Source organism: Uloborus diversus, chromosome 3, assembly GCF_026930045.1.
Source record: "Uloborus diversus isolate 005 chromosome 3, Udiv.v.3.1, whole genome shotgun sequence".
NCBI classification, from domain to species: domain Eukaryota; kingdom Metazoa; phylum Arthropoda; class Arachnida; order Araneae; family Uloboridae; genus Uloborus; species Uloborus diversus.
In genome coordinates this window covers 208,351,956-208,369,343 of record NC_072733.1, presented here as the reverse complement: position 1 = coordinate 208,369,343, position 17,388 = coordinate 208,351,956, and the positions used below count along the sequence as shown (strand labels likewise).

Here is a 17,388-nt window from a genome sequence, read left to right as displayed (position 1 = left end):
ACATTAGCTATATATATTGAACACATTAAAAACCTGCAATTTGTACAGACAAATTATATTAAGCCTCAAGAAAAACAATTTTGTTTTAAATCTAATCTTGTAAAATGATATGAAGAGCTAAGAAAACAAGAGTTTGAGAAATGCAATTATAATAATGAAATTTCTTTTGTAATGCTTTCTTCATAGTTTGTTTTTTAAGTAGAGGAACCGCTTCCTTGCGTACTAAAGTTTAGAGATATGTGTTTTGAGTAGTTTTGATGTTTTCAACTATTTAAACTGATGATATCATATCTTAAAATCTTTTTCTGTTTAGCGAAATAAATATAAATACTGTAGTGATGATATAAATATGTTAATTATATGGGATTCAAGCTAGAGCATTTGTAGCATTTCTGAGAATGACCCTTGTTACATTAGTAACGTTTTGGAAAATTTAGGTTATTTCCAGCAACTTAACATACAATATGATCAAAAACAACTTTTTCTTTCTTTCAATTTGTTGTTGGTCTCCTAAGTGTAACGAGGATTGACTTTTTTTTGGAAAGTGCGACTTTAAGCATGTCTTTTACACAACACAGGATATGATACCATTCTTCATGTATTTTTCATGGGTGTCTAGCATTGAAAATGGCAACTTTTTTTTTACTAATTCCAATTCTACTATCCATTACATATTTCTCGTGACGCTTTTTGTAAGGTATTGTAACAAACGTATTCCCTTTTAGCGTGGTTCCAGGGGCGCCGCTAGGGGAAATTATGAGAAGTCACTGTGACCTTCTAAAATTTCCTTATTTGGCAAAACTATCATCATTTGGAAAAACTCATCTTTCGGAAAAATTGTCACCGTTCGGCGAAATTTGGAGTGCCATTCGGCAAATAGAGATTTCTCACCCTCTAAAAGATTTAAGTTCGGGGCTTCCTGCGTGGTTCATTTGAGATTCTATATTGCATGAAGTTTATTCAGCGCACAAATGTGACGCACACACACAAACACTTTGATTTTTTTTGCCTTAAATACTACTTCCAGGAGAATTTGTCACTTTTGCTTCAGTTTAAATGAAAACATCTCATTCCTACATGCATTTATAGGTCGAAGATAATGCACAATGTTTAACGTACCTTTTCTAAGCAATACTAAAAAACAATTAAAAATTAAAAAAAAAACTGTTTAAAAAAATATTTCTACGAATTCATATTTTCCGTAAAAAAGAAATTTTGGAGATGCTTCGTGTTTTCGATTTCTATAAAAAATTATTTAGTCTTTGTTTCAGTCTTCAAAATTTACAAAGTTATATTACTTTTGTCGTAAGCACAAAGTAGCCTGTACACGACCTTTGTTCAATGGCAGATTTTAAAATATAGACACAGAAATATAAAATCTTTTGAGAAAAAGTCGAAAAACGCAAGAGAGTAGCGAAGCATGTTGTGGTTCTAGTCACATTCTAGTCGGCTGCTTTAGTTCAAGTTTCATATTTGCATCCAAAGCAGTTGAAAATAAAGTAAAATCCCGCGAGCCACTATTTTCTTAATTGGGGGGTATTAATTCAAAGGAAAAAACGAGTAAATAGAAGCTACGCAATTTGATATAAAAATAATCTTAACAAACATAAAGGGAACTTTTCTTATTATTCCTCAGATTATGTAAGCATGGGTTGACGTTAAAGAATGGAACAAAAACTTACCTTTTCACCTGAGTTCTTCTGAGTTGTATTGTTGCTGTCTGTTTGCTCTGGGTATCTCATTTCGAAAGTTTGATGTTTACAGAACTCGATAAAGGAACTCTTTGATTTTTAAGTAACGTGTTATTTAAGAACTTCTTAGTCTTTAGCGCCGTGAAGGATTTTTTTCTTCTGACATTTTTTTTCGAGATATTTGCTCCCATCTAAATATAATAATGATATTTTTCTGCATAACCGAAGAACGTTACGTTGATCATAGTTAAGTATTTTTTGGTTGCTTAAATGATTTTTTTCCCCGATGTCCATCAACGGAAAACTGAACTTTTTTTAATAGGACAGGTCAATTGATATTAGAAGCTTAAAAAGCATGTAAATTTGGGTGATATAGGGCACACCAATGTGTAAATAATTGCCCCGCCCCCTTCATCCAGTAACTAAACAGTTTATTACTCTTTTTTTAAGATAAGATTTCAAAAGTTTTTTCTAGTGAACGGGCAGCAAGGACTTCCTTCTATGCAATTTTAAAAATGAAGGAACTAGAAAAGGACGTGTTTGTCCACTGTATATATGTGTTTATTTACAAGATTTCCGTACCTTTTATCCTTTACTTCCCACCCCCCAAAAGAAAAAAAAATATTCAAAAAACGACGCAGGACCGTGAAAGTTCTCTCACTTTTCAAAAATAATTACATTTACCAATTATTTTTTTGTTAGCTTTCATGTATCAAATGCTGCAGTTTTGAACAATGTTGTAAACAAGAGTACCAGTGGAATTTCTCACAAAATCAAGATTAGGCTCACAAAATTCCCAAAACCTATGGGCAAGAAAAACGAAGATCGTGTAACGGACTGTTTTTTAAAATTTGTTCACTTTTTTTATAATTGCTTCTATTATAGTTGGTCAGTTGCACTGATAAACAAAGCATTTTTTTTCCAATAAACCTTAGTAGCCCTACTTGTGGAATATTAAGAAAACATTCATTAAAAAAAATGAAGTTGGATCTTATTTCAGAGACATTCCTTGCTTGAATGCATCAAAAAAGCTATTTTTTGTCTTTTAAAGTGCTTTGTTATTGTTGAAAAATGATGGTGAAAGTGAGTAGTAGGCGCCATTTAGACGGGTTCTTTCTGATTTATCATTTACTTTAAGTAAATAGTTGTTGGCATAGCATTTCATAACTAGAAAAAGATATTACAGAAACTTATACTTACAGAAAAAATATTACGTCGTTAATTAAAATTGCCTGTAAGATATAAAATTGGTAGCAGTTTTAGTTATCAAATTGGTGAACTAAATTTTCCAAAAAGCAGTTTCAGGCTATATTTGGTTGATTAAGGGGATGGTTGGTGAAAATTAACTTATGATATCTAGAAATAATGACTACTTGTATTGAAGTAGGTTGAATTCAAATGAAAAAACTTGTGCTGACGAAAACAAAATATGTTTTATTCTTCTAGGAAGCAGCAATGTTAATTCCTTTAGAGAGAACTTCCTAAATAAAATTATAGATAAAAACAGGTACTAATATACTTGATTTAAGATACTTATGTGTTGTACTGCGTAAAATGTGTACAATACACAGCGTAAAAATTAAAAATGTTGGTGTATAATCTAGAATTGAAATTGCAATAATTCATAAATACACATATTCTGCATTCGAGAAAAAAATAAGTTTCAAGTAAACATTTCTATCATTATTTTTATGGACCCATGAGTGTATCTAAGCAAAATATTAGCTTTACATTTAAGAAAAAATAAGTTTTTTTTATCAGTGATCTTAAAAATGATAAAGTAAAGCATCTGGTAATGAATGAAAAAACTATAAATCACTAGTTATGAGTATTTCTTTGGGAAACTACCTTGAAAAATTCAGGAAAAATTATCAACGGAATTCATCTAAATCCGTCCATTCAAGAAGATTTACGCTTTACTAAAGCAATATTGGAGCATTACCATCGTTACGTACCTCAGTATTACCGTCGTTACACGCTCGGATAATGTTTTAAGGTCAAATCGCACCTATATTCTCATGTGAGCTGGTAAGATTTACAGTGGTGTAAGTGATAGTATCTTACTTTTGAATAATTGATGATTTTTTTTGAACAAAACACTGGGAAGGGGGGGGGGGGGAATCAAGATTGCATTCAAGTGAAAGATTTGTGCAGTCATTTTCTTGATTACGCTCCAACTTTTATCAATAGATACTTGTAGGTTGTTTCAAAGTAACTTAAAATGACTGACTTCACTGTCATTCTGAATTCAGTCTGTTCCCCAACGGAAAATCTATAGCGATATCGTGAACGTTTTTTACTTAGCTTATATTATTTATCGCGGCTTTTTTTTATATTGGTGTGTAGTTCTTTTACATATCATCAGTTTCATACTTTTAGTTTGTTTTCTGACTTTATTTAGTTTATTTTTAATTTTTTCCCCACTGATTTGAGGGATTTTACTGAGATGTTTTGGATGCATACAGAAAATAATTTGTAAATTAGCGCTTTTCTTCTTTTTCATGCAATTGCACTCTAACTCATTACAGTATATATACAAATGTTACAGTAGAAATGAAATCTAGAAATTTTTACAAATTCCAGAAATACAAAAGCTATAAAACGTATCAGGCTCCTGGGTAGGTATGAACCTTGTACTTTTGGTGAACAGCCAAACGCGCTAGCCGATTGCTCCACAGAAGCTTCGCTACAAAAGAATTGTTAAACGATTTTACATAAACAAAGCTCTGTGCCTGTACTGCGAAGGTTGGAGGTTAGAATGCCTTTTTGTGAAGATTTTTTTCCAGTTCCCTCAGGCCAAACAAAGTTCCATAAGAAAAAAGAGAAAAAGCTTTTGGAAAAAATTATGTACACTTAAAACTGCAGGTCACTCGTAGTACCTTGTAAGTGAAACGTTAAAGCACTAGTGGCACCCCATTAAGGTACCATAGGCTCCCTATAGCACCCCGGTGGCACCCTTAAAAGTGCCATTTGGTTCCGTTAGGTACAATATGGCACTTCTAAGGGCGCCATTTGGCAATCTCTGTCGCCCTGAAAGGTTCCATAAATTGCAAAATGGCACTGGGTGCCACTGATGCTACATGCTACAACGTATTACCCTAAACAGTGCCATATGCAACCAGAAGTTTTCACAGTGCAGGCAGAGCGTAAAATGTTTTTGTATCCCCTGTAGAATTAATATCGAAATTTATTATGACTCTAAACATTCAACGCGCTGTTGTGGAAATGAGAATCAACTGATTTGAGTAAAATCAACCGCAATGGCCCGATATTATCAATCTCAACATCATTACTTTATAAATCACTACACGACTCAATGGGAGACAAAATTCGTTGAATTAAAAAATTTAATTCCGATAAGCCAACTTATGTAATGAATGTCAGACTAACGCTTCATTGTGTTCCGAAGAGCGTTAAATGATTTTCCTGCATCCTCAAGCTCATCATTAGGCTGAAAAGAGTCGTTTTGAGTACGTAACAGAACTTGAGCTGTTTGAGTTGAGAGTCATTTCGTTTCAAAAGAATGAATATTATAACAAAACATCTATTTCGAGCAATGAATTGATTTTTTGTTCAACTTTTGCGTTTTCGTGTTTTTGAGAGATTTCTACTTACACTGAAAGACAGTAGAAACTTACTTAAAGCATCCATTACAAAAGTGTTATTTTTGCAGTATTTTCCGTATTTTGTTGCTGTGAACTTTGATTTTACGGCATACTTTTTCTGCACGAAGCTTATAGTGTTTTAGTTGTCATATTAAATTTTTGAATTTCATGAGACGAACTTACACCTTTGAAAAGGTAGAGTGTACGCTGAAACGTAATCAAGTAGGCGGAAATCTACTGGTATTCGGCACAATTATGTTCTATAATCCAAAATACTTATACATTTGATAACAGGCTTAATAACACCCATTTCTGTAAACAAGTATTTTGTTACTTAGCAGTATCTGCACGGCGATGCCCGTGCTAAGAAGTTAAAGGAAGTGAACCTAAAAAAATCCACGTCCCTCTTCTGCTGTGAAATGATAATTTTTCTTCAACTAAAATGCGTACACACCTTTTCAAAAGACGTATTAAAGTCTCTTTGGAATTTAAAACTATTCGCCAAAAGACATAAAAATATTAACACTAGCTTTAAAACTTAAAATAATCCTTCAGTTACATAGTTCATCGCTTAGCGTGCCAAGCAACCACGCTACCATACCCCGGCCTTTTAGCGAGTGAAGCCGTCTTTTTCCCTACAAATTAAAGTGTTTCGCCAGATAATTAATGCTATAATAAAAACGTTATAAAGAATAATCACAATTGAATAATACGACAAATCAAATTATTTACTTAGATAAGTAACTATCTTCAACTGTAAGAACAAAAACAAATGTTGACGAAATGAGAAAAACAAAGCACAATAGAAAAGTCCCACAAAATCATATTATGTGCTTGAACATCGAAAAAAAAAAAAACGCATTCAAAAATCTGTTTGCTGATCACAACAGCGTAGCATGGGCATGGTTCCTCGCAGCTATCGGCATTGTCGACCAGCGCTCTCTCGAAGAGTTAACTTACCCCGCCATCTATTAGGAATTCATAGAAGTAAACAATTAATTAAACATTAAGTTTGCAATTACAAATATTTCGTTCAATCTGATTTTTAAAAAGTAGCCTATAGCCTTCCTCAATAAATGGACAATTAAACACAAAAAGAATTTTACAATTTGAACCAGTAGTTCCTGAGATTAGAGCGTTCAAACGAACTCTACAGCTTTATATTATTAGCATAGATTTTTCCGCACTATAGTAGTGCAGTTGATTTTTCTTTCTGTTAAATCACATACCTACAACCCAAATTCAAATTCCCAAAAAAAAAAAAAGAATACTTATAACTTTTAGGGAATAAGCTTAATCTAGCAAAAAACAAGTGCAAATTAGGTATTTAAATGAACGTGCCACTTTTTTTAGACTTAAAAGTGTACATAACATTTATTTATACTTAATTAAAAATAATCTTAGACAGAATAATTCAAAAGTTTATAGTGAGGATGGTTTACATTAAGTAAAAAAAAAAAAAATACAATATTAAAATTAATGGGGGATGGGATTTTCAAACAAAACAATATCAATACTTCGTCACGTAATTTTTTGCTAGAATCATTGACTTAATCCTTTCAGACATGGACTTCAACAGCTGTTTACATTCAAATCTACTGATACTGTTTCCATACCCTCTTCAGTGCGACGAATTCAGTTTTATAGATGAGAACTGGGTCTTAAACTTTTCCCTTTAGATTTGACGATACCACAACTTCTGATTGTATCTTGATTGTATTGAGATCGGTAGAGTAGCTTGACAGTATAATACCGAAAACCCACTTTATGTTTAAAATCTACGAGTCGATTTGGAGAGGTGACATGAAGCGGCATTTGGCTGAAAGATAAATATGTTACTGCTGTGTGTGTGTGTCTCAGAAAAGAATATCGTGCAGTATATATTGATAAAGAGCCGAATTACATATAATTGCCTAGTTCGAGCAAATATCATGTACCCCATACCGTAAAGGATGTCTCAAATTTGAGAGAACGTCTTACACAAGATTTCCCAAACGCTTCGCTTTGTAAACACCAAACCCGAACATCGTTTTCGTCAACATATAATTCAAATAAAGATTCATCACTGAATAAAATACTATCCTAGTTTTTTTTTGCAAATAGATAAGTTTCTCTTTGCTCCAGAAGAGTTGGGCACGTCTCTGCTTCAAATTAATTTTTGGTTTTTACTTTGAGGACTCGCAATTGCAACTGCAGTTTATGCAATCGTCCAAGTGTAGTTTGCTTGGACACGATTACTACAGATTTTTTTCTGCATCTATGAATGTAAGGGGAATTTTTAAAACAACTATTTTTTACGATTCACTTTAATTTGCGTTCATCTCTCTCAACTGTTGCAAATTTTCCATATACTTCGGTTACTTTTTAATTGGTCGCTCCTTCTATAATCTTTTAAGATCTTCGACACCGTAGATTGTAAAACGTTCATTTAATCCAAGATTGTTTTTTTTTCTAATTCCAAACAATGATACAATAAACAACTTCCTTGTTTCAGATTTATCACGTTGATGACTCATTTCCAGCAAAAGAATACCGTGAAATTTTCCGGGTGCCAAGCTCTATACTTTTTGCAACTTACACAGCTAACAGGTATGCAAATATTTTCGCAGTTTTTCAAATTCACGTAAAAGGAATTGATTATTCTAATTTTTGATCCATATAAAAGATCGGCATAATTTTTAAATGTGTCAACGACTTTTAAATAGCTAAAATAATATCTGGAAAATTGTTAAAAATATTTTTACCCAATCGCTAATAACATGCTATACTTTGTTTAATTTACATGCGTTCATTTTACCTGACACGTTGATAAGTTTTGCTTAAACAATTCTGATATTCTATTATTTTGAACTTGGGTAGTATAACTAAATAAGTTTTTAAAAATATCCTCTTTTTCTGTCCCGTGAATACTTTACTTTCAAGCTGTACTTGGTGCTGAATGATGTATATGACTGCTTTTTAAAATCATTACAGAGTACGTGTTCTTTGATTTACATTTTGCTGTTAATATTAAGAACATATTTTCTTCATTTATTTATTAACTCTTACATTCGTTTTTAACCCTCGAAATTGGTTTAATCTTTGGAATACTCAGACCAAATTTTACGACCATTTGGACTGTAATTCAGAGAGTAGGTGATAAGTGTTTTTCATACCTCACTTCCGAATTTTAAGTTGTTTGATTCTTTACCTTTTGACTGCTTAATTCAAGAAAAAAAACTTTTTGAAGTGGCTTCTAAGTATGCATTTATATATATTTTTTATAAAAGCCAATGAAAAAATATATGTACAACCTATATAATGAACATCCTTTATAAAATTACGTTGTAAAGTTCACTCAGTAAGATAGACCCTGAAAACTATAGTTAAATCCACGTTCTTTGCACCAAATTCGTTTTTTTTTCCGCGGCAGATGTTTTCATTTTTAATTTTTAAATAAGACACCTCACTTCTGCTATATATATATATATATATATATATATATATATATATATATATATATATATATATATATATATATATATATATATATCTTTGATTAAAATATGTGGCTTCTAAAATGATAAACTGTCAATCAAAAAACTTCAGAAATGCATTACTGACAATTAAACGATAAAATGGCATTTTAATATTTTAAATATTCATAAAAAACTCATCCACGTAGAAATCGAGGGAGGAAGAAAGTTTGCTGCAGTTAGGTTGCTCGTAGAAATAATGCTATATTAATTAGAACGTTAAGTTGGTTGATTAGAGATATTTTAATCTACACTATACGATAAATAAGTCTCAGTTTTCTTTAAACTGAACACAGTATTCTGGGGTGGGAAGGTAGAGCGTAGGAACTAAAAACTTTTCTTCCTTTTTTTTTTTTTTTGCCTTTTTAAAAATTTTTGTCCCGTATTGTACTTCAGTTTCATCTCACAAGCTTGCTCATTTGGTTTAAGCTGAAAATAAAGCACGGAAAAAAGTCTAATTCCTAGTTTCCCTATTGTTAATATAGAAGCCAAGATGATTTTCTTCAAATATCTCAAACACTCATTTCTGTAGATACAGCGCTTTACCGTCCCACGGCTGTGTTCCAGTTTGTATCTGTAAAATCCCATTAGAATGGAGTTCACCATCCGGCATAAAAATGAGAACATTTTTCAGTTCTCGCGGGACTACAGTTGTACTTCATCATAAGACCTTCGTTAAAATTACTACACGTGCACCCTGCGCTGGTAGAACTAAATTTGAAGCATACGTTTTGTGCAGTGAGCAAAAAGGTCGTTCGTAAATATTTTTGCATACGCGTTTTTTTGAGATTAAACTTGAAACCTACTTTTTTTGCGAGTATGAAGAAAAGCAATTGCCGTTATTAAAACACACTAACATCGCTCTTAGTTCGGCACATAGAGTTCTGTTTTAGTTATCTAACATGCCTATTTTCAAGATTAATTAAGTTATTTTCGAAAGCAAAAAAAAAAAAAGACATTAGTTTTTGTCGAAAAAATGCGACACGCGTGCAATTGTGTTATTGACTCTAACTACCGTATTTACCAACCGATTCCAAATCCATCATACTTGAATCTCCATAGGGAGTTTTCTTCAGCTAAAAAAAAAAGTTTCAATTAGCTGTTTGGGTGTCTGACGGAGGTTCTAATCGGCTGGTGAATAGTGACGTATGCTTCCTTATGAGGATCAGCAAGGTCATAAGATACCACTGAGCTATAGGGAATCCTGGGGAAATGAACTACCTTGCTAAGGGGGGGGGGAGTACCTCGTGTGCTAATGCGCATGAATACATTTGCCGTAATGGCTTCTTCCATCAAGGCAAAATATCGCTGACAGCACTACTTAAGTGTATCAGTGTATCCACCAAAAGAAAATCTGCTAATTATGTGGCAAGAAACTAAAAACTTCAGAAATATTTAGTTAGTCTTCTTACCATTGCACGCAAATGAAAGTTCGAGATTTTGCTTTTATGACTTAAAAGAAAATCGTTTAGACTGCATAGGCTTCACTCCAGACTTCTCTGCAGTTCAGTGGAAGAGACTCTCCAAATGTTATCAGAGTTGAAGCAATTCCAGATTTGGGGGAAATAAACGGAGAACTATGGCATGAAGCGAACAAACCTTAACATTTCGTCTACCAACAGATTTATCAGCGAATAACAGTGCAAGATGAACGCGTGAAGACAGGATAAAATTTCGGTGTGAATCTCTTACCTTTTACCATTCAACGAAACAGGTTCATGTACTTAAGTGAAAAATAATTTCTTACCTATATCAGTTTCCGTTCTTCCTTGCTAGAATAAATCTTTTTAAGAACTAGCGAGTCGAGATACACCGGATTTAAACTTAACAATACATTTTTTATTGTTAGTTTAAATCCATTAATATGCGTAAGTTAACAATTCTGATGCTTTACATTCATCATCTAGACTCTGGACTACAGAAAGGTGGAGTATATTTATATTTCTTTGGGATGGTGCTATAAGTCATACAGTATGCAAAACAACGTTTACCAGGAAGTCCTGAAACGTTGACGATCCTTGTCTACCAAAATTTTTGGAATCGACGACATGTGATTTTTGATGGCAGACCTGACTGAATTGATCAATCCATTGCGCTGTAACTTTTATACAGCCAATAGAGTTGAAAACAATTTTGAAAATATAAAATAAGAATGCGTATAATCTTCTGACCATCCTGTAATATTTCTCTACATGTCTACTTTATATTCTATTCAAAATTACTTTACAATCAAATAATTTACCGACTTTTGTTCAGAAAATAAATCCGGTGTACCCGAAAAGCCAATCGTTACTCGAGTTTTTATTCCGTCAGGAGCTAAAATGATTCGAGAGACTATTGCAGAGCTGATGCCTTAGAACAAGCTCACCAAATGATTAATCTAATATAAAGTGGTAAATTGCTCGCCTTGGTACGAACTATAACAATGAATCTTTGGCTATTATAGAATAACATGCGTACTGGTATTAATACGTAAAAAAAAAGAAAAACTCAATAATGAGAAAGCGCGGAATTACTTCTCAAAAAATGTTGTCCAGGAATCCAATTCTTTACTAGAAGAGGACAGCGAAATCATTTTCAATTTTCTTTTGAGGACAAAGTATCATAATTCTTATGTATATTGTGAGTGAGTGCTATTAAGCCTGATTCACCGTCAACTTGTCCCCCTGTCTGACAGCCAAACCGCCGGTCGAATTCTTCTTCAACGAGGCTTCAATTTGTGGTTCCGGTGTCGAACCGAGATTCAAATATTATGGTGAATCAGGTCATTAGTCATTAAAATTTGCAAATAAGAATTCAATGTTTAATTCACATTGTGGTTGTTATCAAAGTTTGTCTCGAAAGCAAACAAAAACTCTTTTCAATTCGTAACTGAGGGAAGCATCTTATCGTGCAACGAATACGTACATTTACAGCGAAAAATAAAATATCAATGTTTCTTAAAACTGAAACTAAAATTTCTGCACAATATTCATGAATTTTTGTTTCGATTTTAAGAAGCAGTGTTATTATAGCAAAAAATATATTCATATATTGAATATAAATTGAAACTGAATTACTTATTAGTAGCGAAAACAACAGAAGTTATTTACAAGCATAAACCGACAGCTCGATTACGACTTCCAGATACTACAGTTCAGTTATCAGCGAACCTCAATCAAGATTTGCCTTTTGGAGGCAGATGTACTCTCATTGAAATTAAACAAGTTAAAGTTAAACGAATTTCAGCTAAAGTTCAGCGATCTTATAGCAATGATTAATTCTTTATGTTGATATATGTAACACAACATCCAGTAAGAATACATTTGACATGAAATAAGGAACTGGCTTGAACGCTACTGTAACTGGAATATCAAAATAATATTTTATGGTTGAGTGCATTAAATATTTAATTTTCTCCCCTTTCTTAATGTTTTAAGGAATGGTTGTTAATGTTTTCACTGCATGATGTGTCTCTTGGTGTTTTTAATACGAACTAAAATTTTCCGACGCTTATCTACAATACATACAGTACACCCTTCCTCTCCTAAAAGTTTCGTAACAGAACAGCAGCATCGAAATTTGTATAAGAACACGTTAGACTACTTGAAGCACAAAACGAAATTGGAGCAGTGGAAATAAAACACAAATCACATCGTAAAATAGACATTTTTATCATAAAAAGTGAAGTGTCGTAACAGTTCAGCAGCATTGAAATATAATAACAAATTTGACTGCTTAAAGCACAGAACTAAAGTGGCTCAGCGAAAACAAAATACAAATTATAACATCAAGGGAACCATTTTTCTCAAAAAGCGATCGGAAAGAAATGTCACAAGAACCGAGCTGCTGTCAAACGAAGACAAAGAGCCAGCAGACAAAAGTCCTACAACTAAAAACGATATCGAGATTTAACTGTCAAACTATTAAATCGTAGTTCAGGTTTTACAAACAATAAAATCGTGAGACCACATAGAAGCATTATTTTTCAATTCGTCTGATATTATCGAATGTTGTTTGGCATTCTATAATATGGATCGATAGTAACCGCATTAGTGATTAACCAACCGTAATTATATTAATAGACCGATGGCAACTGTACTGTATGAACCGAAGAAAATGTACAGTACTATAGAGAAAGAAAATAATGTATTATTTGGTAGGATGCAGTTTGTGTGATTTACATTTAAAATACGTAAAATTATGTATCGGATTGGTATATTTTGTTTACATTATTAATAATTTCACGCTTATCATTCAAGAAAATCGTTTTTTGAAGAAATTTGCATTTTTTTTTCTTCTGCAGATGGAAAAATAGTTTTCTCTTTGAACGAAACAGAGTCGGTTAAAGCAAAGATTCGGCTAAGCGGTGGCAGATTATTAGTTTTCAACGAAAAAGAATCAATGCGTGCCACTTAAAGGAGCCCCTTTTACAGAAATTTACGAGCCCCTTTTACAGAAATTTACGGTTTTAGTCGTGTAAAAACTAGAGCTTTTGCAGATAGACGTATAAAAGCGAGACAAAAAGTTTGTTCAAGAAATAAAAAAGATGCGATTGCAAAAAAAAAAGTGATGCAGTTCTTTATTTATACTCTAAAAGATCAGTTCTGTTTTGCAAAAAACTGTTGCAAGCAGAAGTTAGCACTTAAGTTCTGGTTAAATAAGACCAGAAAAGCGAAGACTGGTTAAGAGGAAATCCATCACAGTATGTAGTTCTAATACTTAATTTTGAATGTGAGAAAACGTTTTATCGCGCGTTTAACTTATACGTGAAAGATATAAATATCTTTGTGTGAAAAAGAAGAAACTATTTTTTTTTAAAAATTAAAAAAAAAAGCGCTAAAAAGCACAAAAATTACATTTACGTGTTTCGGGGTTGCAAAGAACACATTTTTTTTTTATGAACATTGCTTTTGTAGGATATCTTTTCATTCATAAGCTCACAACTTTTTTCATTCAAAAAGGTTCCTTGTAATGCCAAAACTCGTCGATGCATTCTTTTTTTTTTCTGCAAATTTTGGGCTTTTCAACGTAATTTTTGCATGCATGTCGAATAAACAAACCCAAACACGCGTGTTACAAGGGTGCTTGAACCATATGACAGCCATACGAGTTTGAACGACTTTCATCTGCAAGCTCACATCTTTATCCTTACTCCAAATCACTCCCACGTTTTCCCGCGCTCAATCTCCGCGCGAAGGCAAACATTATTTTCTCTCATCCCTCTACAGTGAAGCGAAAAAGCGTCCCATTTTTTTGGGGATAGTCCCCACTTTTCACAATTCTCCCCCTCTCTCCCTTTAAAAACAGCTTACGCGAACCACGTTTTATGAATTTGTGCGATCAAATTCTGTTAACATTTTCAATCAGAAATAAAAAAGATTATCTCTGCGCAGAAAAAAAGACAAATCCCCGTTATAAAGCAATAAATTTTGCAAACACGTGTTTCGGAGAATCTCTTTTTCAAATCAGAAAAAAGGCTCCTTAAGTTTAGCCTTAAAACACGTGTATGCAACATTTTTGCAATCTTATAGTTATTCTCTAGTTAGATTTATGACTTCGAGTTAATCATGCACTGTAAATATTCACTTCGTAAACTTTTCGTTAGCTTTTCTTCTAAAAAAGTTGTTTCGGTTTAAAAAAGAAAAAAACTACAGCAAGAAAATCTCTAGAAAATTGGGATTCCACAAACTTTTCTAGTAATTGATAGTCTCTTTATAAGTAACGTTACATTATTACTAATAAAGAAGTTGTATCGGTTACTTGAAAAGTTTATGGAATCCCAATTTTCCTAGAATACTGCTGTTTTTTTGAGGGTCAAAGTTTTCTATACTGTTACTAAGTCTTCTAGTGGTTACTGCAGTTCTTTTTACACCATAGTTACCTTTTTTTTCGAATATGTCCGGTATTTTTTTTTTTGTTAAGAACAAAGCATCAATTACGTTTTTAAAGATTTTCTTGCAAACTCTTGGTTTTTATAACTTTTGTACCCCCCGCACCCCTCATTTTGAAAATGGGGAAAGATCCTCAGTTTGGCATTAAATAATTTGGTTAAAGCATCAGTGTATGTATTTAAAGGTTTTCTTTTTCTTTCAAACTGTTTTTTTTTTTGCAGATATTGTCCCTACTCTGTCCACTTATTTATTATTATTATTATTATTTTTGAAAAATGGTGACAGGTCCTCGTTCTGAATGAAAAATGTAGTCATCTTCCTCTACAGAGACCGATTCCTGTCGATTTGTCAGGGAGTCCTGTGGGAGAATGAAAGAAGAAGCTTACCTCTTCTTCGGAGCAGGTGTGCACAGAATCCATGCTGTTGCTGAGCGTGAGGGGACTGTTGCTTCTCGGGGTGGACATTCCTCCCCAACTGATGGTGACGGGGATGTGTGGTGTGTTCTCGGATGGGGGTGCGGCGCGCTCTGCACTCGGAGCAAGTGGACACGCAATCAGGAAGCCTCGCTCCGGAAGGCGGGACCTGCCACTATTGGCGACCTATTGCCGCCTACCTGGTTCCACGCGCTTAATCGATGGCCACTCAGCTGTGCCGGATCCATTGCGAAACTTTTGAAGGGAAGCGCGACAAATATTGGCAATCAAAATCCGAAACACCGAGTCCCGATTTAACGAGAACGGAGTCGGGGAGCAACTTTGGAAGTGAAACTTTGACGCGCGTTCGAAGCGGTCAAGGAGGCAGGAAAAAATTTTCCCCTAGACTTTGTTTACAAAGTGCAACAGATTTTTTTTTTTTATACCCGTTTTTTCTTTTCAAAGAGAAAAAAAAAATGCCGTTTTTTTCATTTAATTTTATTATTATTTTTTTATAAAAGCTGATTGACATCATTTTTCTTGAAATATGGCGTTTGAAGATCCCACTTTACATACCGTTCGTTCTGGAGGGAGGGGGGGGGGGGGCAGACACCCACGATGCAACCAATGTCATTTTTAAAGTGACAAATGAGGCAGTGAGAAGCAAAGGGATGTAAGTGGACGTTTTCAAGTTTTGAGTAAAATGCGTTTTAAAGATTACGTCGTAGATAGGCATTCATTGAATTTTTTTTATAACCTTTTGCTTCTCTCTTCCTCAAATGAGGTATAAATAGCTCCTCTTAGTGGTACACAGCCCCCCCCCCTCGTTATCTCGAGTTTTCCTAGAGAGAATAAGAAAGCGCTACTCGATATAGCCTAAGGGCAATTAAACCCGATGTCATTATTCAAGTGACAAATGTAGTATCAGTGATTCTCTGGGTACACTGTAGGGTGGATCGATTTTAACTTTTTTTTTAAAAATCTTCTGCAATGTTGTGGTGGGAAGGTTGTGTATTTGTATAAAATGCTTGTAAAAAATAGTTTAGAAATCAAAGTATATTTATAAACCCCCGCCAGGTTCTTAAAGTTTCGTCAAATATGTAAAAAAAATCCATTTCGCTTTAAATTTTCAAATTTTTATGTTTGAATTTTTTAGCGAAAATACCGGCACAGTGAAACACTTTGTTCGTGAAAAAACTATTCCGATATCGTGAGACATTTAAGCCTTCTGGCAAGCCCTTGAAGTTTCACCAAATATGTAAAAAAAAGTATTTTAATTTTTATTTAATAAAGCTGTATTTATACATTTTCCTAATCACCTTGCAGGGGCGCCAACTGATACGCATCTTGCTCCGTAAAAATAGTGAAAATCCGCATTTTGCTCCGCGTTTCCTACGTCTCTATGCCATTCTACCGCTTCGATATTAGTACCTTTTTGTAGACTTATTTGCAACCTTTCTTATATTTAATTTCTTTGCTGATAACTGCCATGTCCATTCAAAAAAGTTTATCCTGTTCCATCCAAGTTAATTTAAGCCAACACTATTCACTAAATTTAGTGTTAATGCCAACCAGGATTACCAAAGACATAGCTCATGAAGATTCTAATACAATTAAATTTATTTTAATTATACTTTGCTATTTCATTATGGCAGACATATAAATGTGGGAAATTAAAGATGCTTATTCTCAAAGCATGACATAGTGTTTAAAGCTGTTTTATTAATTTAATAATAATTATTTTTGTTGCTAGTTCTTAAAATGATCATCAAAGCTCAAAAATAATTACAGATAAATGTTTTTAGCTTTTCAATTGATTTTTATACAAAATACCGAGCTGCTCCGCAAAATTCCAAACTGCTCCTCAAAATCACCGCAAATGCTCCTCAAAGTGTTTCTTCAAGGTTGGCAACCCTGCCATTAACGAAAATAGTTGCACAGTAAAGCCCTTTGTCCATGAAAAAAATATATATATTCTGATAACGAATGATATTCAGACCGTACGTAGGGCTTAGAAATTTGTATATTATTTATACTATTTCAAAACTTGAAAAACCTTTCAAAATCTTTTGAAGCAGATTATTTTTTAACGTATTTTAAAACACGATTTAATTAGTTATTCTGCATCAAAACTATTACTTGATCGTTGAAGCATTAAATACATTACTCAAAAGTTCTTTGGACTGGTTCTAGCTGCTTTGCAATGTCGTGTCTGTGTGTATGCTTCATTGTCTTGCTTTCAGACATGGAACTGGACATTATTCTCTTTTCAGCAATAATATATTATATCA

At 33.3% G+C, this 17,388-nt stretch overlaps 1 protein-coding gene across 2 annotated transcripts in view; it reads right to left on the bottom strand.

Annotated features, from left to right (window-relative positions):
* The window catches only part of LOC129218542 (protein couch potato-like), a 147,809-nt gene extending 132,624 nt beyond the window's left edge, over positions 1–15,185 (bottom strand). For both annotated transcript variants that reach the window (XM_054852839.1, XM_054852840.1), the window contains exon 1: positions 15,071–15,185. In XM_054852839.1, the coding sequence (XP_054708814.1) occupies positions 15,071–15,148 (78 nt within the window). In that variant the 5' untranslated portion in view covers positions 15,149–15,185. The remainder of the gene's footprint in view (positions 1–15,070) is intronic.
* Between the last annotated feature and the right edge of the window lie 2,203 nt (positions 15,186–17,388).